This window comes from Mustela lutreola, chromosome 10 (assembly GCF_030435805.1).
Source record: "Mustela lutreola isolate mMusLut2 chromosome 10, mMusLut2.pri, whole genome shotgun sequence".
Classification (NCBI taxonomy): domain Eukaryota; kingdom Metazoa; phylum Chordata; class Mammalia; order Carnivora; family Mustelidae; genus Mustela; species Mustela lutreola.
Window position 1 is genome coordinate 109,719,182 of NC_081299.1, and position 23,573 is coordinate 109,742,754.

The following is a 23,573-nucleotide window of genomic DNA, read 5'->3' on the forward strand; positions in this document are numbered from 1 at the left end:
AGCAAGAACCCAGTTCATTGCTGAGGCCTGGTGAACTTTTCAGATTTCATCCTGCTCCAGGAATAATTAGTTAACCTCACCTGTCTGGGTTATAGTTTACTTATCTCTAAAAGAGATCATATTAGGTTTTCCTTAAGGCTTTTAGCAGTTCCTGTCTCCTTCTACCTTTTTTATCCTAAAGCTCTCTCATACTGTTTTGAATTAGAACTCTAACTAGGACCTGAACACATAAAACTTTTAATAAAGGGTTAATTTTGTAATAAGGAATGTTTTAACTTCTAATCAAGTATCCATTTTTCAACACCACTTCCTGGTAAACTCCAACTAGAGCAAGTTACAGGAGCTCTAATGGCTCTTGTGTTCGTACCCATTAGGTTCTCAACAGGCAACATGAATTGGAAGTGTATATATGGTAAGAATTCTGGACTTCAATGGATACTGATGCTGACCTAAATACTCCTAAAATCAAACCACAAACAGTACATTCTGAAAAGAACCACATCTAGTCAGATTCTTTGGAAAAGAAAAAACAAACTACACGCCTTTTAGAAAAAGATTTTCTATTTTTTTAATTAGTAAAGAGAGGAAATAGGCTAAATTCCTGAATCCTATTCCATTTTGCAAACTGACCCATAACATCCTCCTTGGACTCTTCCTGTGTCCACTTCACCCACAACACATATCTCTCATCTATGTACCTGTTAAAGGAAATGACTTCCTGTTAAGACTATAGCCAAGACCAGAGGTAGTCTGCCTTGTGACTCTCTTGAAGGTTAACAGATTTGTTCCACCCTCTTTTACCCACTGAACACCTCCTCCTTTATTTACTCTGCTGGAGAAAAACAGTATTTATCATTCTTGCTCCAAGATGAGGTGAGGAATTTCCATCAGACATCAAAAATACATATTCATCCATTCAGCCATCCATCCATCCATTCACTATATACACAAATAACAATGGCAAAATTTTCTTTTTCCACAGCAATTGCAGAAGTTGGGAGAAAAGATCACCTGAAGACCCAAACTCCAATACCTATAAATGTGTGAAAAATATCATACCAACTTTAAAAATAACTCTTTAATCATATGCACATAAGGGGAATAAAGGGCAGCACCAGGCTGACTGGGGAAGGGACTAACGTGTTTTCCCTTTGACCCAATGTCAGCTTGGCACAGTTCTGAGATCACACACAAATAGGACTGGGTTGGGACGTGGAATAAGAGGACTGAAGAGACAAAGGCAGGGAGGGGAGAGGCAAGGGCTCGCAGTAGTTTCAGTCGGTGGACTCCAACACAGATTCACTCAGTGCAAGGTCCCAGTAGTGTTCAGCCCCATGCTTTTTGAAGTGCTCTCGAGCCATGTTCTCTGTAGGGCACTGTTTGAACTTCATCTCTCCAAAGCTCCGGTCTTTGGCTGTACCCTGGGAAAGAGACATCTGTAGTTAAGAACACTGTAATTTTTAAAAAAGATTTTATTTTTTAAAGTAATTTTTACATCCAGCGTGGGGCTCCAAACTACAACCCCCATATCAAGAGCTGTAAGCCCCACCAACTGAATTGGCCAGGTGCCCCAAAACATAGCAATTTCTAATTTAAATCAGATATAATACTCTTTTTTAAAACCTAGTAGCATTTTTGGGGTGCCTGGGTAGCTCCGTCAGTTAAGTATCTGACTCTTGATTTCAGCTTAGGTCATGATCTCAGGATTGTGAGATAAAGCCCTGCATCGGGCTCTGCAATCAGCAGCGAGTCTGCTTGAGATTCTCTCCCTCTCTATCTACCCCGCCATGTGCACATGCACACATGTTCTCTCTCTAATAAATAAATCTTTATTTACTTTTAAATATTTTATTTATTTGAGAGAGAAAAGCAGGGCTGTTGTTTGCATACAAGTAGCGTGGAGGGGCAGAGGGAGAGAGGGAGCAAGACTCTCTACTAAGCAGGGAGCGCCACGCAAGGCTTGATCCCAGGGCCATGAGATCATAACCTGAGCTGAAGGCAGAAACAACCGACTGAGCCAGGAGTCGCACCTTGAATAAGTGAATCTTTAAAACCTAGTAACATTTGTGTAGCAATGTGCCTAGTGAGCATGATTTTACAGTAAAAGCTATTCCAACTTCCACTCCCTTGGATATTTGTGTAAGTCTTCATGAATTTATAGGCATAAAAGGCTTCAGGGGTTGCTTTTGTTGTTGCTTTACAGTTCTTTTTTTTTTTTTTTTTTTTGATGAACAAAGGGTGAGGAATTCTGTGCTCTGGTACCTGGGTTAAAGAGCAAGTCAGGAAGGACTATGGAGGGTGAGATGGGATGAACCACTAACCCACCAGGCCTCCAGAACTAGATTTGGGCCTTAAAGGAGAGAACCAAAGGCTGAAAGGACTCCTTCTACCAAGACTCAGTGGGACCCTGTATACAAGCAGGAGGCTTTGGGGCCCACAGACCAAGAACAATATGAGGGTGAGGGGAAGAGGGGAATGGGAGCAGAGTGGGGGCTACCCAAGGAGAACTACAACAGAAAACCATACAGAATTGGGTGTGTAACTACAACCTTGCCAAAGGCGCCAGCAGCAATGGCAGTCACTTTGGCATGCACTTTAGTGCTATCTCAAGAGACTCTCAGGGATGAAATTCCAGGAAGAAGCTAGAGTAGAACCTGGCTTGTTTCTGAACCTGAGATACAATTCCTGTGGATTCTCAGAGATAAATGGAGGAGAAACGGGAAGAGATGAAGGGGTTACGATCTTAAATATGCAGGTGGGGTTTATTATTAAATATATTTGTTAAATATATTTATTTAATATATTATTAAATACATTTATTAAATATGCAGGTGGTTATTATTCTAATTTGTATGCATAAATTGGACAAGTCTGGGATAAGACAAAAGGATATATGAAGAACAATAACAACTGCCTATAAAGAGTGGTCTTAAAGAATAAGAGATTAGAAGGAGACCATTTCAGTAAATGTTCTTCTGTGTTATTAGAATTTATTTTAATAAGCATTTACCACTTTTGAAATAATACTTTTATAATAAAGAACTAGCTACTAAACATGAGCACTTTAAAAAAATGGAAGATCTACATATACTCAATATGAAATAATAACATAAAAACATTACATCAACACAAAGGTAGAAGATACTTACAATGTAAAAAATGTATTTTGGAATGGGAATAAAAGGATTACTGCAACACATCAGGATAAGGATATAATTATTCAAGAAAGAAAATTTTAATGCTTCCTGAAAAAACAGGATGGTATTTTATGCTTCTCAAATAATGAACAATCCTTAATTGACATTTTGGCCTGAATAAGCATAATATTCATTAATTCATTCTTCATAACGAACACTGGTTCACTAAGATTTCAGAAATGAGGGAACTGTATAACCATAAACAAGCTCCATTTTACAGAGCACTATTCATAGTAATCTAATTCTGCTCAGAAAAAATTTGACAACTAGAAAGGGAAAATAATATCCACATTTTGTAGACAAACCAACAGTAATTGATGTTAAGTGTTTTGTCCAGTTGAACAGCTAGGGAGTGGTACTGCCCAGTCTCCCAACTTGATATTCTTAAGTCTAGTACTTCTTTCATTATATTCAGACCAAAAAAAATCCCATAATCCATTTCCCCCTTTCCACATCTCATATCCAGGACTATGAAATAAACAACTTGGCCGAGCGTTTATATTCTTGCCACAATTTTCCATACTTTCCCCCGCTCCCAGGTGAAATACACTATATACTCATCAATTTAACTGAAATATAATCAGGAAGAATCTGCTGCCAAATATTTACCACTGGTCTCCAAAAAGAAACCTAAATTGCTTAAGGAATCAGTCATCGCTTAGTTTTATCATTCCACTGCTCCTCTAGAATGCTATAAACAACCGGGAATTAGTTAAAGTTCTGCTTCAGTGGGTAACAGAAGATCACCTACCTCCCAGACTAGTACACATTTGTTGGTTTTCTTCACAGCTTCTTCATCAGATTCCTCATCATCTGGAAAAAACAATATAGCTAAATCTTGCTCTAGACTTAGACTAGAGATCAAGATTTAGGTTCTAAACAAGGAGTATTCAAGTCTACCCCAATTCTTTTAAATGTTGTCCCCCTCTTTGCCATGTATCAGGGTCAAATTTCTTCTGTTATTTTTATTTCCCCCAAATTAGACTGAAAGCTCCAAAGAGCCAGAGATACTAATTAATTCAACATCTACTGAGCACTTATTATATATCAAGAGCTGCCCAGGTACTGGGAATAAGGAGAAAAATTAAAAAGACAAGTAACCAACAATAAAATCTTGTCTTAAGGGGCACCTGGGTGGCTCAGTCAGTTAAGTGTCTGCCCTCAGCTCAGGTCATGATTGCAGGGTCTTGGGATCAAGGCCCACATTGGGCTCTCTGCTCAGGAGCCTGCTGGAGAAGCTCTCCCTGCCTCTTCTCCTGCTTGTACTCTGCTTTTGTCAAATAAATAAATAAAATCTTAAAAAACAAAACAAAATTAAAAACTTGTCTTAAGCACTTTGAGAGCCAGGCTTCAGATGCCAACATGATAGAGTACCTTATCAAGGGGTTTTTAATCTAGTGGAGGAGGGCAGATAAACTAAATTAAAATATCTTAGAAACCTTGCAAAACGAAAGAAAACATAGGTCAACTGCAGTAAAAAAGTGTACTTTAAGTAGGGCACAAAAATACTTTAAGAACAAAAAATTTAAGAGGTCCAAAGTTAGGTAAAATTAAGAAAAGTAAGGCTCTCTGTGCATGTTAAATGCTAACCCAGGTTTCCAAAGAAGGGAAGAATGAATATTGATGATTCATGACTACTGAATGAATATTGATGATTCATGATGATTCATGACATGTATATTCAAAATATACATGTAATCTATATTTTTATATTTTATACATATATAAAGTCAGGCAAAAGAATAAAAGTGTATATACATTCTGCCTTCAACCCTTTAAAAAGCTCCCCCCACAAAAAAAAAATACTTAAGACAATGTACATATAAGTGCATAGCTTGGGCTGCCTGGGTGGTTCAGCTGGTTAAGCGTCTGCCTTTGGCCTGGGCCATGATCCCAGTGTCCTTAGATCAAGCCCCCCATCAGGCTCCCTGCTCAGTGGGGTGCCTGGTTTCTCTCCCTCTGCTGCAACTCCCCTTGCTTATGTTCTGTTTCTGTCAAATAAATAAAATCTTTAAAAAAGAGAGTATTCGTAGCTTGCTACATTTTCACAAACTCAATACACTCCCATAGCCAGTTAACCAGGCAGACAGGGAAAGCAGCTCATACAAAGGTCAGGCAGAAGAATAACTAACAGTCACAAGCATCACCACATAATAAATACTGTATGAATGCCTATCATGTTCACAATCCAAATGGGTCTTTCTAAAATTCCTAAACATTATCTAGCGTGAGCAATTTTCACTAGGAAGGAATGGCTGACGGGACAGAGAGCCACCCCCAACCCCTGCTGAATCCCCTTGAACCCCCATTCACCATCTCCCTTTGTGCTCGCCGTCTGCTCATCCCACTTTATCCGATGCAGCATGAGACGCTTAAATTTCTTCTGGGCCTTGGGGCCTGGAAACAGAGGAGGAGAACTTTGCCAGAAAGGCGGAAGATGATGACATAGAGCCTCTAAGCGCATTTGTGACGCAGACCTTAATGTGGTAGTTGAAGCAATCCCAGGAACCATATCTTAGGTCCTTCTACTCCAATAAACACAGAAACAGAGGCCCAGGATATTACAGCCAGGTATGGCTCTAAAACTCTTTCTTTTCTTCCCACCATTCTTATCACTTCAAGGCCTAGGGTTGCGTGGGGACGGTCTCCCTTCGTTTTTTCAGACTCACCCCCTTCCACTACTACCACGTTGACATCCTTGTGCAGTACCACCACCCCTGTCAGGTACAGCTGCCCAGCATTGGCCTCAATCTTGAACTTCTTGGCTGGGTTGCTCAAATTTCGAACTCTGGAGAAGGGAAAGTTTAGTTACAGCTTTTGTTTTAGCATCAGTTGCTGCCTGAATGGAATGGCAAATAAACAGATGGATCCAAAATGGTTTTCTCTCTAAAAACAAAGCCCTTTGAAGTAAGCAAATACACTAATGCTTAAAAGCTAGAATCAATGAGTATCAAAGTGATTCCACTGTCTTATGCTTTAAAGACCAGTACTGTACACCCTACAACAAACAGCAAGTAATTGAAATGTTCTCTAAGAAAGGAGAGGTATTTGCCATCATCCAAAAATATGTGTAAGCTAACTGTTCTTGACAGTATAAAGATCAGCAGGGGCGCCTGGGTGGCTCAGTGGGTTAAGCCTCTGCCTTCGGCTCAGGTCATGATCTCGGGCTCTCTGCTCGGCGGGGAGCCTGCCCCCCCCCCCGCCCCACTTGCCTCTCTGCCTACTTGTGATCTCTCTCTCTGTCAAATTAATAAATAAAATATAAATAAATAAATAAATAAATAAATAAAGATCAACAAACTCTGCCTCCTAGATACTTATCACGTAAAGTAGTCAGAATGCTATGCATGGAAAATTTCTAGAAAGCTACACAAAAAACCGTTAGTCGCAATTACCTACAGTAGGTGGTGTCAAGGGATCAGAGAGTAGGAAGGGGATTTTTTCAGTAAGGGCCTTCTATAGTATTAGATCAAAAAAAATTTTAATAAGCTTTCACTACTTTTCTAATAAAGTACTTTCATAATAAAGAGCTAGTTATTAAAAAGGAGCACATTTTAAAAAATGGAAGATACACAAGCACTCAACATAAAAGAATAAAATGAAAACATTAAATCAACAGGAAGGTAGAAAATATTTACAATGTTTAAAATATACTTTGGAGTGGAAATAAGAGGATTACTGCAATAAGTGAGGATAAGAATATAGTTTCTGGTTTAATGCTTCCTGGAGAAATAGGTTATTTTATATTTCAACAAAGGATGATGATCCTTAGTTCACAGGTTTGTTTCAACAGGTATATTCATTCATTCATTCTTCAGAACTAGTACTGGTTCATTGAAAAGCCTCAGAGATCAACAATTAAGTCCTTAAACCTCCCTCATTATAAAAGATTCACCAGCTCCGGATTCACGTTGGGGTCATAGAAGACAGCAGAGACTGATGTGTGCTTTGTCCACAGAGATTCTGCTTCAAGCACTTGGAAAGTTTTTGGTATTTCTAAGGCAAAGGCTGGCCCAGATTGGACACCTACCTATATACAGATATGTGTACCCCCTGTGAAATGTCTTCTTTAAGCTTTTTAATTTTCTTGACCTTTCTCTGTTCTGCTGTAAGTTTTCGGGCAGCGTTGGCCTCTTCATGCGCTCTGTCGTGACAGGAAGGACATCCACAAGTGAGAAAGGCATTGAAGATCAGAGGCAAAGCTGAGGGAAAGAGAGAGCAACAGAGGACTCTCCCCTCCCTCCAAATATGGATCCCCCCAGAAGAGTCTGGGAAAGGTACTTGCCCTGGGTTTCCACCCAATCCCATGGCACTTACTTCTGTCTTTTTGCCATCTGAGCTCTGACATGGGCTTCTACCTTCGTGGGGTCTTGAACAGCTTCTGTTCCTAATACTCGCATCAAATTTGAAATTCTCACTGCACGTGGAGAGAGGATATAAAACAATTAATTCTCCAGCTGAGATAACCTGTCACCTCTTCTCAATTCATACTGTTTACCTACTTGAAATCTCTGCTCAAAGTTCATTTCCTCCCAAAATCCCTACCTTGAAAAGCCCATCCAATTAATTCAGCATTTGTGGAATGACACACAATCTAAATAGTTGGTATACATTTACTTAAACTGCTTGAAAATTTATGAAAGATAAGGAACTTAATTTCTTTGGTATTTTTCACTCTGATCACAGCATTTAATTAAAGATCCTACAGTGCTCACTCAAAAGATTACTGAGTGGTAATGGGAAGTACAGGAGTGAAGGTTTCTTTTAACAGTATCTTTGTCAGATATTAAGAATTATGTACAAAACAAATTTATGCACACTCTGCAGCTGCTATCTTCACGTATTTCAAGACCATTATTCTTTCAGGAAGATCACAGTGTTATATATTTTCATAAGCCTTAAATGACCTCTGAATATGCTGACCTGTCTTAGTAAAATTGTAGAAAATTTAGGAAAGGAAGAAAAGAATCAATGAATGAGTCTGAGAAATGGAAAGCACCCAAATATAGAGAGGTGAGAAAGTTCTTATAGAATTACAGAGATAAACAAACGCACCACCCTTTCTTCCCTGGCTCTAAGATACATACCTTTGGGTTCTGGAGGAGGCATCAGGCCCAGCCTGACTTTCTCTTGTAGTTCCTTCTGTGCTTCCCTCCTTGTTTGCCTTCGAAGTTTCTTCTGTTCCTTCTTAGTAAGATATACCCCCAGAGTAACAGGTGTGTCATTATCAACTGCCAGGTAGAGAAATGAAAGTATAAAAGCAACAAACCCATCAGAGGAATATAAGTGAGTATCGATCACATTAAAAGAAATTTAATTCTTACTATTTTTATGTTGTGATAATGGTAGCATGTTACATTTTTTTTAAAAGATTTTATTTATTTGATAGAGAGAGAGACAGCAAGAGAGGTAATACAAGCAGAGGGAGAAGCAGGCTTTCCGCTGAGCAGGCAGCCCAATGTGGGGCTTGATCCCAGGATCCAGGGACCATGACCTGAGCTGAAGGCAGATGCTTAAGAACTGAGCCACCCAGGTGCCCCTAGTATGTTACTTTTTTTTTTTTTTTTTTAAAGCATTTTTATCTTTCATGAGAGTGATCTAACGTGTTTTTTCTTGAAGGAGTTGAATGCTTTAATCAACTGAAAAGTGGCCGATATAGAAAAGAAAGTGAGAGCTGCTCTAGTTACCTTGTCTGAGGATTTGGGGTAGGTGGGGCCACGATGATGAAATTTATACTTTTGAAGTTACAGGGTTTGGGGAAAATCCTTGAGACTCCCAAAGCAGGTTTGCTCAAATTTTTATTTAATTTTATTTATTATTAGTTTTAAAGGTTATTCATTTAAACAATGTCTATATCCAAAGTGGGGCTCAAACTCATGGACCTGAAAGCAAGAGTCACATGCTCTTCTGACCTGAGCCAGCCAGGTCAGAAAACCCTCAACTTTTTACTATTTTTTGAAGATTGATTTATTCATTTTATAGAGAGTGTGTGCACACATGCAAGTGAGGGGATGGAGGGGGAGAGGGAAAGGGAGAGATCTCAAGCAAACTCCCTGCTGAGTGTGAAGCCTGACGTGGGGCTCCCCTTGATTTCGTTTTTTTCTTTTCTTTCTTTCTTTTTTTTTTTAAAGATTTTATTTATTTATTTGATAGAGACACAGCAAGAGAGGAAACACAAGCATGGGGAATGGGAGAGGGAGAAGCAGGCTTCCTGCTGACTTGGGAGCCTGATGCAGGGCTCGATCCCAAGACCCTGGGATCATGACCTGAGCGGAAGGCAGAGGCTTTAACCCTCTGAACCACCCAGGTGCCCCAACCTCTTAACTTTTTAAAACAAACACAATCCCTATGGTCTTCCAATGATCCACACTGATGACATCTAAGTAGACTCTTACTAAGTAATATTCAGTGATTTCCATACGTTGTATTACCTCAAGGTCTCAACCTATTTTTCCAATTTACTAATTGAGGTATTGTGTCCTTTAGTCATCCCAAATCTGATGCAAGTATTAAAATCTTTAATGATCTGTGAGGTGCCTGGGTGGCTCAGTGGGTTAAGCCTCTGCTTCCTGCCCAGGTCATGATCTTGGGGTCCTGGGATCGAGCCCTGCATCGGGCTCTCTGCTCAGCAGGGAGCCTGCTTCCCCCTCTCCCTCTGCCTGCTGCTCTGCCTATTTGTGATCTCTTTCTCTGTAAAATAAATAAGAAAAATCTTTAATGATCTGCATAACTCTTGTTGAAGAAGATGTAATAGTTAATATTATCTCTACATGTGAGAAAATTCCAAGTAAATCTAAGTGATTTACCCAAGGGATTCAGCTAGGTAATAAAGGAGCCACAACTAAAACTTATCTCTCTTTTGAGTGAGGCAACAGACTTTTGCTACAAAAATGAAAGAGAGAATGGGTAAAGACAAAGGAGACTGAAGAAGGGCAGGTATTCAGTAATGGTGTACAAGAACGGAGTTGGGAGTCGAAGATAAGAATGCTTCTCATTTATTTATTTTATTTTATTTATTATTTTTTTTTATAAAGATTTTATTTATTTATTTGACAGAGAGAAATCACAAGTAGGCATAGAGGCAGGCAGAGAGAGAGAGGAGGAAGCAGGCTCCCTGCTGAGCAGAGAGCCCGATGCGGGACTCGATCCCAGGACCCTGAGATCATGACCTGAGCCGAAGGCAGCGGCTTAACCACTGAGCCACTCAGGCGCCCTCATTTATTTATTTTAAGTAGGCTTCACACCCAGCGTGGAGTTCAACGTAGGGCTTAAACACACAATCTTACCTGAACTGAGATCAAGAGTCAGATGCTAAACCGACTGAGCCACTCAGGCATCCCAAGAATGATTTTTTTTGAAGATTATATTTATTTAGAAATAAAACAGAGAGCGAGCACAGAAGGGGGAACAGCAGGCAGAGGGAGATGGAGAAGCAGGCTTGCTGAGAAGGGAGCCCAATGTGGGGCTCAATCCCAGGGCACTAGCCGAAGGCAGACACTTAACAACTGAGCCACCCAGGTGCTCCAAGAATGATTTTTTAAAACCCAATTTGTTACACGCATCAGTGAAACCACCTCTGGAGTAGGGCTCACTGCTCTAGAGCTGCACTGTCCAATACCGTAGCTAATAGCCACACACATACACTATCTGCCTACCTACATATTTTTAAAGATTTACTTATTTATATATATATGGAGAGAGAGTGCGTGCATGCATACAAGGGGGAGTGGCAGAGGGAGAGAGAGAAAATCTTAAGCAGGCTCCACACCTAGCACAGAGCCTGACACAGGGCTAGGGCTTGATCCCACAACCCTGAGATCATGACCTTACCTGAAACCAAGAATCAGATGTTAACCATGTGAGTCGTTGAGGCGCCCCACACATATACTATTTATTTATTTATTTATTTTAAGATTTTATTTATTTATCAGAGAGAGAGAAGGGGAGAGAGCAAGCACAGGCAGACAGAATGGCAGGCAGAGGCAGAGGGAGAAGCAGGCTCCCTGCCGAGCAAGGAGCCCGATGTGGGACTCGATCCCAGGACGCCAGGATCATGACCAGAGCCGAAGGCAGCCGCCCAACCAACTGAGCCACCCAGGCGTCCTATACATATACTATTTAAATTGAAATTAAAATTGAACATAATTTAAGAGTTAGTCTTTCAGTTGTATTAGTGCAACTCCATTTTCAAGTGCTCAGTAGTAACAAGTGGACAGCTGATACTATACAGTCAGCACGGGTAGGGAATATATTCATTATCACATGAAGTTTTTTTTTTTTTTTTTTTTTTAATATTTTATTTATTTATTTGACAGAGAGAGATCACAAGTAGGCAGAGAGGCAGGCAGGCACAGAGAGAGGAGGAAGCAGACTCCCTGCTGAGCAGAGAGCCCGATGCGGGACTCGATCCCAGGACCCTGAGATCATGACCTGAGCCGAAGGCAGCGGCTTAACCCACTGAGCCACCCAGGCGCCCATCACATGAAGTTCTATTGGATAATACTTCTCTAGAGCCTTAACTGAGTAAGCTATACATTACCTGGAGGATTGAGTTGGGCTGGGTGTTCAACAAGATTTGTGATTCCAAAATAATCTTCTCTCTTGGGATTTTCCTCTGTACTAAAATTGGAGGAAGAAAGGAAAACAGGATATGTGGGTAGAGACAATTCCAAGAGAGAGGGAGTCTCAGAAACACAATGAAAAATGAACTCTCTGTTATATGTTCTAGCACTTTTTAGTGCTTATCTATAACATGTAATTATATTACATATAATTTTCAAGATGAGAAAACTGGCTCCTACTAAGGTTGGACATATTCTCCACACCAGTCATTCTCAACCTTTTTCCTACACTAACATCCTTGATAGATGTCACATTCTTTCAACTAATAATGGTAACTCCCTGGGACAGTGGTTGACAAAGAAAGGGTAAGGGGAAAGCCTGGACACAGTCTCCTAAAGCCATGTATCAGAATTACAGAGCAGATATAATTAAAGTTCTACAAATGTTTCCTAAATGCTTTATTTACCATTCTCTCCCCCATCAATTAAGAATCCTTCCACTATTTCAGGACTGGATCTTTAAGAAATATAAAAACCTATTATAAGTAGCAGAAAATGTAATTAAGAAAACAAATAACTACGTAAAACAAAAGCAAATGTAAAACTTACATTCTTTTTCTTTTAGATTATTTGTGCCTGTTCCTTCCTATATTAACACCCCAAATTTAAAAAAACCTATACAATATATTCTTCACAAAAACATGAGTCTGTGTATGGTTACCTATTTCCCCAGGATTTTAAAATTTTACTTAATGCATGAATATCACCTCTCCCAATAAAACTCCAGCTTTATCAAAAGGTATTATCTAACAAACTCACAGGTCAAAGCCATTGGGGATGATGTAAGAGTCCCACCACTCGATTTCAGGGATATCTCCTTCCTTTAGCTCTTTTTTGGGAGCAATGAGGGCCAGCCTAGTTGAAGTATGGATGCCGGTTTTTCGAGCTGCCTGTGAGATCTCTGCCTGCAGCTTCTCCAGTTGAGCCTAAAGACAAGATAAAACAAGACCTGAAGATAAACTAGAGTTATAGAACACAGGGATATGATAGAACCCCATATTTTAAACTCTCTTGTTTTAACTCTCTTGTTGAACTCTTTATGCCTAATGCAAAGAATTCATAATTTCTGAAAGCTTAGAAGAAACTTCCACTTTATTTTATCCTTAGTTGATTTACATACAACTACTCTCAGCACCACCCGCTTCACCCCACAGTGTGTGCCTATAGCAAATACACGGAAATGGAATTTCATGAAAACACCATTCTTATAGGATGAAAACAAGAGCAAAACTCACTGAAGATACAGTCAATCCAACTCTCCACATGTGGAGTTAATTTATCTGCAGTAAATGTTAACACGAGGCTAGCTTTCCTCAGTCACTCAGAGTATTCTGAATTGTTTCCTTCCACTGTTTGTATGTGAATTTTCAAACTCAGTTTTATTTCCACATAAGCAGAGTGTAATTAAGAAGACAAATCAGCTAAAAAAATCAAGGATTCCAGGCATAAATGAAGTATTTTAAAAATTAAGTCACTGTTTTATTACTTGTGTATCTAATTGCTAAAACTTAAGAGAACTGAGTTGATAGTATTTTGGGACTGTATTAAATTTCCTTTTCCCCTTCCTAACTTCTAGTTCTGGGTTATATTCTTAATTAGGTACCTTTGTCCGTAACCGCTGGGCAATCTTCTCAAATTTGCCCTTGTCATGGAATTTAAAAGTGCGTCTCTGGCGCTGGGAAGGGGCAATTGAGACTCGGGGGTCAAAAAAGGTATTAGACTCCATGTCTTCAGATGGCTTTTCTTTTAGCTGTTGTTTGAATTGTTCCCTCTTCACAGCACGAATATTGGCCTTCAGAGTAGGCATGCGGTGCGTCAGCTCGATCTCCTTGCCAGTTGCATCCACAGTCCGGCCTTGCTCATCGAGAATCAGTGGTGTAGGTTTAGTTTGATCTTTTAACTCCACCTTCCTGAGAAACAGCCCACCAAGAAATAAATGCCATATGGGACAATAAATAAAGCAAATAAAAACAAAAGAAAATAAATCAAACCCAACAGAGAGAACAGGTTACAAAATTCTAGGGAATATAAGCCCATCAGTGAATAGTAACAGCTTGATTGAAAACATCAAACTAAATATTTGAGTACAGGAGACAATCAGATGAAATGAATTTATGTATACATTACATTGATAAGAATTTGCAAACCTATTTCACTCCTAAATTTCTGAGTCAGATATAATATGCCAAACCAATTGTAGGTGATAGAAATAAAGGCTATTATCTTTACCCAGTGTAGGGAACACTGAGATCTGGGATCACTCACTGTGATTTAATGGATTTGGCTGAGTTAGGAACCAGGAGACCTGGTTCTATTCCTAGCTACAACAATAGATAAATAATCTTACCCTCAGTTCTACCAATTGTAAAAAGAAGATAAATTCTGCAACAAGGAAGCTAAAAGAATTCATCTAGTATTTATTAAACATATGTAAGAAATATAAAACTAAGAAATGATGTAGGTTTCTTGGAAGAAGAGGATCGGTAACATTTCAGGGGTTTTGTTTGTTGTTGTTGTTTTTAACTTTCAAATGTATTTATTGCTTCTCCAGCAATAACAAGAGGTTCCATGAAACAGATACTCACGGGGGAGCAATGCCCATGGCATGGAGATTGGCCAGGCCCACCATGTTGGCATTGCCAATGAGCCCTGGCTTCAGTGCCAGCTGGGCTTGGATGCGGGCTTGTAATTCAGCTGCTTTCCTTGCCTTCTCAATGGCATCATTCATGAAAGTGGCAGCCTGGGAGGGCTGAATAGTGTTGCCAATTGGAAGTCGCTCTGGTTGGGAGGAAGAAGGAGTCTTTGGCTGTGAGACAGAGAAAAAGAAGTCAGAATCAGAAGAATTGGGCAGACAGGTTACACAAAAAGACACACACACAGACTGGTAGATTGTAGGGTGGAACATGCAGTCACCTTCCAGACTCTCAAATGAGTAGACAGCAAGAAATCTTTGCTAAAGAGTCTTCTTTTCACAGTACCTGAGGAGTAGGGGGGCTAATGAAGCTCAGCTGCTTTTTCCTCTCCTCGATTTGCCGTGTAGCTGCCTCCATCATCTGTTTGATCTGTTCTCGATGGGGGAAAAAAAGGAAAAAACTGTTAACTTTTTTTTTTTTTTTAAAGATGTATTCATTTGACAGAGGGAGAATGAGAGAGCACAAGCAGGGTGGGCAGCAGAGGGAGAAGGAGAAGGAGGCTCTCTACTGACCTGGGACTTGATCCCAGGATTATGACCTGAACCAAAGGCAGATGCTTAACCAACTGAACCACCCAGGCACCTAAAAATCTCTTTTTTATTTCTCCTGTATGGGTTCCTAAACACAAAAGGCTTTTAGGTATAGAGAACTAAAATGTTTGAATGAACCCATCATATTCTGCCTATACGACTGGCTAGAAATTTTAGTAAAGATAAGCCTATATAGCTGAGCACTGAAACTTTTCAACCCATCATCCTACTGAAGGACTGGCATGTTAGGTAGTAACATAATTTGATGATTACTTGGGTTAAGTGTCCAACTCATGTTTTTGGCTCTGGTCATAATCCCTGTGGGATGGAGCCCTGCGACAGCCTCCATGCTCAGCAGGGAATCTGCTTGAGATTTTCCCTCTCCCTCTCCCATTGCTTCTCCCCTACCTCTCTCAAAATAAATAAATCTTAAAAAAAAAAAAAAAAAAAAAAAAAGCATCAGGTTAAGAGAAACCCAAGCCTGAATTTTAACTGACACTTAATGCTTGTGTGACCCTGGATATGGAATTTAATCTCTAAAACGCCAAGTGTCTAAATAGGGTAAAAACAGTACCTACGTTACGAGACTATTATGAGCATTTAAACAAAACTCCTAACAGAATCAGCACAAATGACCATACTTTTTTTTTAAGTATATTTATTTATTTTTTGGAATTTCTACATCCAACATGGGATTCAAACTCAGGACCCTGAGAAAAACAGTTTCATGATCTCCCGAATGAGCCAGCCAGGTGCCCCACATTATCATACTTTTTATGAATACCTGCTTTGGGTAACTGGAGATGACAAACCAAAGACCTGTTTCCTAGCCTCTGTAAAACCCTTTTGTCCTAAAGAATATGAAAATGATAAGCTCTGAAAATACAATTAAGTAACTCTTTCTGAATTTTCCAAAAAAGAGACCTTGCTGCCAAGGTGCTTCATGGTTTTTGAAATTTATTTTTATTTTTTTTAAAGTTTCATTTATTTAAGTAATGTCTACACCCAACATGGTGGTCAAACTCACAACCCCAAGCTGCGTCCTCTTTTCACTGAGCCCACTAGGAGCCCCTTTAAAATTCACTTTTTTTAAACATTTTTTTGAGTAGGTAATATGTTTACATAGTTCAAAATGCAAAAAAAGTACAAAAAGGTATATTATTTCTTCCACCCCCTATTCTCTATAAAGCACCAACATTCGTTTCTTTCCAGGGCACCTGGGTGGCTCAATCGGTTAAGTGTACAACTCTTGATTTCGGCTCAGGCCATGATCTCAGAGTGATGAGATCAAACCCTGTGATAGGCTATACCCTGGGAGTGGAGTCTGCTTAAGATTCTCTCTCTCCCCATCTCCCTCTGCACCCCCCTACCTTAAAAAAAAAAAAAGGAAAAGAGGAGTGCCTGGGTGGCTCAGTGGGTTGGGGCCTCTGCCTTCGGCTCAGGTCATGATCCCGGTGTCCTGGGATCAAGTCCCGCATCGGGCTCTCTGCTCGGCAGAAAGCCTGCTTCCTCCTCTCTCTCTCTGCCTGCCTCTCTGCCTACTTGTGATATCTCTGTCAAATAAATAAATAAAATCTTTAAAAAAAAAAAAAAAAGGAAAAGAAATTAATCTACTCATCTATACACATATATGTATATATTCTATTTCCCTTCTAAGAAATTTTAAATGGCACAAGAAATATTTACTGTTTATAAAGGTTAAAGACTTCACTTACTTATTTATATGAGAAAGAGAGAGAGAGAGAATAAATCAGAGAAGAGGGAGGAGGGAGAAGCAGATACCCTGCTGAGCACGGAGCCCGACATGGAGCTCAGTCCCAGGACCCCAGGATGATGACCTGAGCCAAAGGCATCCGCTTAACTGACTAAGCCACCCAGGCGCCCCCAAATAATTCCTACTAAAAAAAAAACGACCCAAAGTCGGGGTGCCTAGGTGGCTCAGTTGGTCAAGCATCTGACTCTTAGGTTTGGCTCCTGGACCGAGCCCTGTGCTGGACTCTGGTCAGCACAGAGTCTGGTTGGGATTCTCTCCCTCTGCCCTTCTCTCCTGCTTGTGTGAGCTCGCTCTCTTTAAACAAATAACATCAAAGGAAAAAACAAAAAAACCCCACAAACCGCCCCTACCACCCTGACAAAGTCAACTTGAAACTATTTTTAGTGGATTATATCATCTTGTCTCAGCATTATATTTGGAAATTCTCCTCTGCCATCAAGCTGAGTTCTGATTATTTCAGTAATTTTCTCAATGACTCAACAAGGTACACAACTAGGCAAATGATGTATGTAATACAGCTTGTTTGCCATATAACAGGAGCTCAGTAAATACAACTTCAATAGTCTTCCCCGATGCTAAACATTAATCCAAATTAAGGTCACAACAAATCTGGACCTATGCATCTCTTGCTTCTTCAACTCATAAAATCACTGCTTTCAGTTCCTAATTACTCACCTGGAGCTTAGTTAGCATACCAGGACTTTCTGAGGGAGGTCCAGGGATCACTTCAGGCTCTTCTTCTACCTCCTCAAAACGGGGTATCCGTCGCTTCTTTACTCCTGATGATTCCTTGGAGATCTCAGAGTCATCACCAAACACTTCCTAAGGAAACCCAAGACGAAAGAAGAGTTGTCTCCCTGCCCATGGGAGAAGGGAAGAATCAACCTAGTCCCTATCAGCATTTTGTGGCTTTTCCTAGAGTCTTCTAGTCCCTCCACCAAATGGACCATCTCACCCAACTTCATCATTCTCCTACTCCAGCCAAGCAAATTTCATCTCCGTGTCCTTACAAATGTTCCCATCTCAAGCTCTTTACAAAAGCTATTGCCTACATTTGTAATGATTTCCCTCAATTTTTCCACACCCCTATTCCAAATCCTGCCTGAAACTCACCTCCTCCAGGAAGTTTTCCTCATAAACTCATCCCACTCTGATCAAACTGTTGTTTCATATCCTCTTAGCACTTAAGACCTGGGCTCATGCTACATAAAATTACATTGCTGATATTCTCCTTGCCAAGTGTTAAGTCTTTTAATGATAGTACTTTCTCCCAACTAGAGTCTAAGCTCTTCCAGGACAGGGGTTTTCTCTTTCTTCTTCAGTATTCCCCAATAACACTTGTTGTCATCAAACAATGGGAACTCAAATATGTTGACTAATTTGCAAGGTGAATTTAACAGGACCAAGAGTGGCCAACTGGAAGGGACAACGGGAAAAAGCAAATGTACACACCGGTGGTAGGCTTTGGGTGACATCCCCTCTTCACTAGGAGGGCTCGTGTTTTGCAAGGACATATCCTCGGCCAAGGGCGAGCGCTTCCTGGAACTCCTACAGTTCAAGAAAAAGGACTCTCCCATAATATATTGTGTGGGGTGGGGACCTGAATGGACCAAAATGGGACCCATATCCCAAGGCTATCTAGATATCTCCTTCAAGAAACCGTTTTCATTAATCCCACCCAATGTAGTGACTTCACTCACAGCATGCCTCAGAACTTACACAGCCACATGCCCTATTATAGCACTAACTTTGCTCCACAGATCTGTGTATACTGTGGATCAAGCATTCCCCTTCAACAAACAAATTCAACGTCAGTCTGACTCTATAGTCAACTCTAAAATATATAGGAAACCGCTTAGATTTTATAATTTGCGACTGTATTTTGTTGTTACGTCCCTCCCACCCCCAAGTTGCCAATTCCTTTAAAGCAAGGGCTATTTCTCATTCCTCTGAACACCTTACAATGCCTTAAACATAAAAGGCACACGATTCTCTACTTCTCTTGGTACCACAGCCTGGCCAGGGACCGAGCCAACATTGCTTATTCAGCCTTTGTGCCTCAGGAAAAGCAACAGGATAGCTAAGGTTTCAAATGCACTTTGGAAGGTTTGATGGGACTCACAGAAAAGAGTATCTTAATGGAAGAGACAGAAAAGAGAGAAATCAGCCACTTGAAGATACTAATATTGAAAGATGGCACGATGAATCAGCAGTCACTGAATAAAAAGTGAAGGAGGTAAAACAGTAATAATGGTCCTTTTAAGCACTCCACTCATGGGGCCTGATGACCAGAAAAATGCTATATAGCAAACAGTAGCCTCTCAAGACATATAGTAAATAATAGTTTTTGTTAGGTATTCCAACTACAGGTCCATTCCAGAGAAAACTCTCAAAGGTGCAACAATGAGGTCTATAGCAGCAGAGTCATATTCTGAATCACTCTATTAGTTACCAAGTAATCCAAAGAATAAAACCTTAGACAATCAATTTATAGGTAGTAGCAAGGGGGAGGATGGAGGAGACCTAAGGAAATATAAGAACCAAAACCTCCTAACTGTACATGAAAAAGGACAAAGCTACCAATTGTTTCTTTGGAGTATTTCAACCCATGAACTCAGGTAGTTCATCACCATAAAATGGTGATAATATGAGTACACCTCTCCTTTAATGTCTAAGTACCTCTCTTGAATATTATGTATTCTAATAGGGGATATCAAAGTGTGGGGCATGTAAACTCAGCAACTTTGTTACCATTCAAAACACTCCCCAGCTCATCGGATAGTTAACTGTAACCTACCTTCAGCTCTCTTTTTCTGCTCCTGTCACTGCTAGACTTGGAATGTCTAGAGCTTCGGCCTTCTTCCACAGCCTCAAATAGTTTGTCCACAAATCGGAGAGTAGAATCATCAAGAAAAGGTTTCAGATGGTCTGACAGGAAAAAAAGAGGTGATAGGGTTGAAAAAGTAAGAGTGCTTAATCCAACAGTAGGCATATAACAGATACCAACACTGAAATTTTATCGCCAGGAGGGAGGGAAAGGTCTTCCTAAGTTCTTTGTAGGATTCCCATAAATCCTTTTACATTGAATGACTTTACTTTTCGAGGTAAAAGTACAGTCAGAATTTTTTTACAGTAGGAAGTAGCACAGCCAGAGCAAACTATTCAGGTTGAGCATCGAAGTTTATGATGAATAGGGCATCTGGATGGCTCAGTCAGTTAAGCACCGGTCTTCAGCTCAGGTTATGATCCCACGGTCCTGGGATTGAGTCCCAGGTCAGGAGGCCCCCTGCTCAGTGGGGAATCTGCTTTTTCCTCTCCCTCTCCCCCCTGCTCATGCTCTCTCTTAAATAAATAAAATCTAAAAAAAAAAAAAAGTTTATGATGAATAATCATCCCAACTCTTCCCAAAGAGCAAGCTATAGGAGACTACCATAAACAAATTCTACCATCCTCAACTTTTTTCATGTTTTTATTTTTCAGAGACTTTGATGTATTTAGATGTCAATCTCAATCTGAACATACCTACCTTGAATACCTTAGTATATTTCTTAAGTAAATATAACCTAATCAATTCAATATACTGGTTAAAGGAGTAGTATAAAAAGCCAGAAAAAATGCAAAATTAGTCACTTAGGCTATTTGCATTATAATGCAGGAGAAAATAAAATGTGGCCTAATCTTTTTCAGATACTCCCAACAGAGAATTTGGGGAAATTCAAAGCAGCATTTGGGATCATACTATATGTTAAATCCAAAGATTCATGAAAGGACATACCAGCTGCCTTCTTCTTGTCCATGCCCTTCCCCACACAGTTCAGTGCTGCTGTGACCACTGTGGGCTCTGAGAAGCCCAGCACCCTCTTCACTGTCTTCTCTATCCATGGTTTCAGCTCATCCAGCTCCCTCTTAGACAGTGCCATTCTTCAGGAAAAAGGGGGTAGCTCAAATGGGATTCAGTACTGCACCTAAAAAGAAACCAGGAAAAAGCTCTGTTAGGGGGTAGGAAAAGACCATTTCAGGCAATGTTTAGTATATCATGAATGACATCTCCATCCCTCTTCTCAATCAGGCAAGTGCCTGTACTTCATTTCAAGCCAAATACTTCCCCCAAAACCCATATTTCAAAGCAGAAAGAGTCACATTCTGTTTGTGACCCTAACTCAGTTAAGTATCAGTGCATCAGTAAATTTGTGGAATAAACAAGGAAACCCTGGGAATAATCTAGTCTATCTAGTCATCTAGTCAGAGTTTTAGCTTCTGTTTTGGTCCTGTCATAACAAGGGTTGGTGGCAAACATATAACCTGAAAACAAGACTGAAAAGCACACCCAGAGACCGGCTTTTCTATTTCTCCTAGGCAGGCATTCCTTAATCCAGCCTTGACCTGTAAGTTTCCTTTCCTTTAAAGGATAAATAAAAAAAAAACAAGGAGGACTTATCCGGGTCAGTCATTGTACATTAAAGTTCATAATCAAGGATGCCTGGGTGGCTCAGTTGGCCAAGCATCTAGCTCTTGATTTAGGCTCTATTCACGATCTTGGGGTTATGCGACTGAGCTCCATGCCAGGGTTCATGCTGGGTGTGGAGCCTGCTTGAGATTCTCTTTCTCCCTCTTCCACAGGCCTTCCCCCAGCTATGATTAAAAAAAAAAAAAAAAAAAAAAAAAAAAGGCTCATAATCCTGGGGAGCCTGGCTAGCTCAGCTGATGGAGCAAGTGACTCTCAATCTCAGGGCTGTGAATTCAAACCCCACACTGAGTGTGGAGCCTACTTTAAAATTAATTAATTAGCTAATTAATTAAAGCTCCTAATCCTTAAGAATGTCGTCACATGTCTCTATAGTCATATTCATCCCTGTGGAAATTCTGTACCCAGATGATTTTCTCTCATGTTCTATAGGATCTTTCAGTTGACTTCGTAAGATTAATCCTTTGGCTCAGAAAAGAATACCCTCATTTTGGATGTACCTTCTCTCTCTCCCTTTTCATCTTTATATTTCTACTTTTTAGTTTAGCAGAGAAAACACTATCACAAAGGACCTTCTACAACAAACCTTAATGCAAGTTAGTAACTCTTCAACATTACTCATGTTTACATTCTGCTCTCCCATTTAAATAGCAAAGCTCATGAGCACAGAGAAATTTATTTCTCTAATTTTCTCCGTAAGTGCCGCCTAAAGTCAATAAACAGCACTGACCTCAATTTCCAAGCAAACTTCCTCCAAGCAGTGCTACAAATCAGAGTCTCTGGGAGTCAATCTTTCAAGATGTTTTAAGACATCTTTTCTCCTAAAAGATAGTCTGATAAATTTTTACATTCTTGGCAGGTTTATCCTCTGTAAGACCTGTTGCTAAACAGCATATTTAATTTTGGTATAACCATAGGAAGCTAGCAGTTTAAAGTCATGAAAATAGGAGTGAAAGATTTTATGACTCGGGGACATGTTATATGAATAATTCTGTGGCAGCTCTATTCAACTCTCATGAGATAGCAGTAGGGCCTATAAATCTCTACATATTAAATGTGCATTACTCAAAAAAAGCATACTCAGACACCAAAGAGAGTGAAGAAAGAATTCACCCTGAACATTTGAAACACTGAACTCTACCAGCTTTGGAGCAAATAATTCCTCTGTGGCTTAGTTTACTCATCTTACAAAATGAGGCCCATCCCCACACCTAAAGCATCCTTACTCATTCAACAGATACTTATTGCATAATTACTAGGTCTCAAGTAGTGTACTGTGTGCTGAGGATACACAGGACAGTGAACATAACAGACAATCCTCGCTTTAATGGATCTTATATTCCACAAGAACTCAATCGTGGGCTGGAAAGTGTAAGCAATGTGAAAATCCAAAGCAACAAATGAGGTATCACTCTATCAGATGAAATGTGTGTCCAAGTATCATGCTAACAAATGCATTCAACTTCGATCCAATCCTCTAGGAAACGAAACAGCCAGTGGGCAAAAATAAAAGTTTCAAACAGTAACCAGCTTTGTCACTAATCCAATGTTCAACAGTAAGTGGCTGGGGCGGGGCGGGGTGGGGGTGGAAGAAGAGGAAGGCAGAGGATCTCTGAATGAGCAGGTAGCAGAATCCAATCTTCTGAAGAAATTTCCTTACTCCGTGCTCTTCTTTGCTATAAGCTGAGTTTCCCCCGCTGCAACCCCTATTCTTCTGCTTGCCCTCTTCCTATCTCCGACCAGCTCCCTACTCCACCTTGTTCTCCCCAAACTCATCCTAAAGCTAATCTCCCCACTCCGTCCCCTTCCCGCCCCCGCCCTTTTCCTCCCCACAATCTCACTCCAACCCATTCTCCCTCAGAACCTTGTACTTCTTTCGGCTTGCTTCCCACTGAACGTTCCCGCCTCGGTCCTCCCCTTGGGCTGAGCCCTGGCCCTCACCGCTCAGACCGGAGGATACCCTCCCAGGGCCCGGGGCCACTACTCACCTCACAAACTTCAGCCCCTGAGACGGAGCCCGAACGTTACACCGGAACCGGAAACCCTCCGACCGCCCTACGGCCTGCCGTCGCTACCGCCACAGTCGCGGCCACGCCGCGGTCCCCCGACATGTGACGGGGAAGGGCCGGGCCACCGATTCGCGCAGCCGTGGTAACCACTTTCCCCTCGGCGGAGCGCATGCGTGCTGGAGCTGTAAAGATTGCACTTGGAAGTTCCTACCTCTTTAAGTTTCTCCAGCGAAATCTGGTAACTAGAGTACTGCGAAGTTAATGTTGTCTGAAGCAGAAACTGG

General features: G+C 40.6%; 1 protein-coding gene across 2 annotated transcripts; it reads right to left on the reverse strand.

Annotated features, from left to right (window-relative positions):
• Positions 1–1,063: 1,063 nt before the first annotated feature.
• PRPF3 (pre-mRNA processing factor 3) lies at positions 1,064–23,423 on the reverse strand. Of its 2 annotated transcripts, XM_059136263.1 has the most exons (16): positions 23,269–23,423; positions 20,591–20,780; positions 19,613–19,743; positions 17,491–17,637; positions 14,797–14,880; positions 14,404–14,624; positions 13,422–13,728; positions 12,578–12,744; positions 11,737–11,816; positions 8,285–8,428; positions 7,515–7,614; positions 7,228–7,341; positions 5,867–5,985; positions 5,511–5,594; positions 3,949–4,010; positions 1,064–1,421 (listed from the first exon to the last, which is right to left on the reverse strand). In XM_059136263.1, exons 2-16 carry the CDS (start codon positions 20,733–20,735, stop codon positions 1,275–1,277), a joined length of 2,052 nt encoding a protein of 683 aa, XP_058992246.1. In that variant the 5' UTR covers positions 20,736–20,780; positions 23,269–23,423; the 3' UTR covers positions 1,064–1,274. The 2 variants fall into 2 exon arrangements, with proteins under 2 accessions (XP_058992246.1, XP_058992247.1); XM_059136264.1 differs by lacking the exons at positions 20,591–20,780; positions 23,269–23,423 and adding an exon at positions 18,268–18,363 and having other exon boundaries at positions 19,613–19,745.
• Between the last annotated feature and the right edge of the window lie 150 nt (positions 23,424–23,573).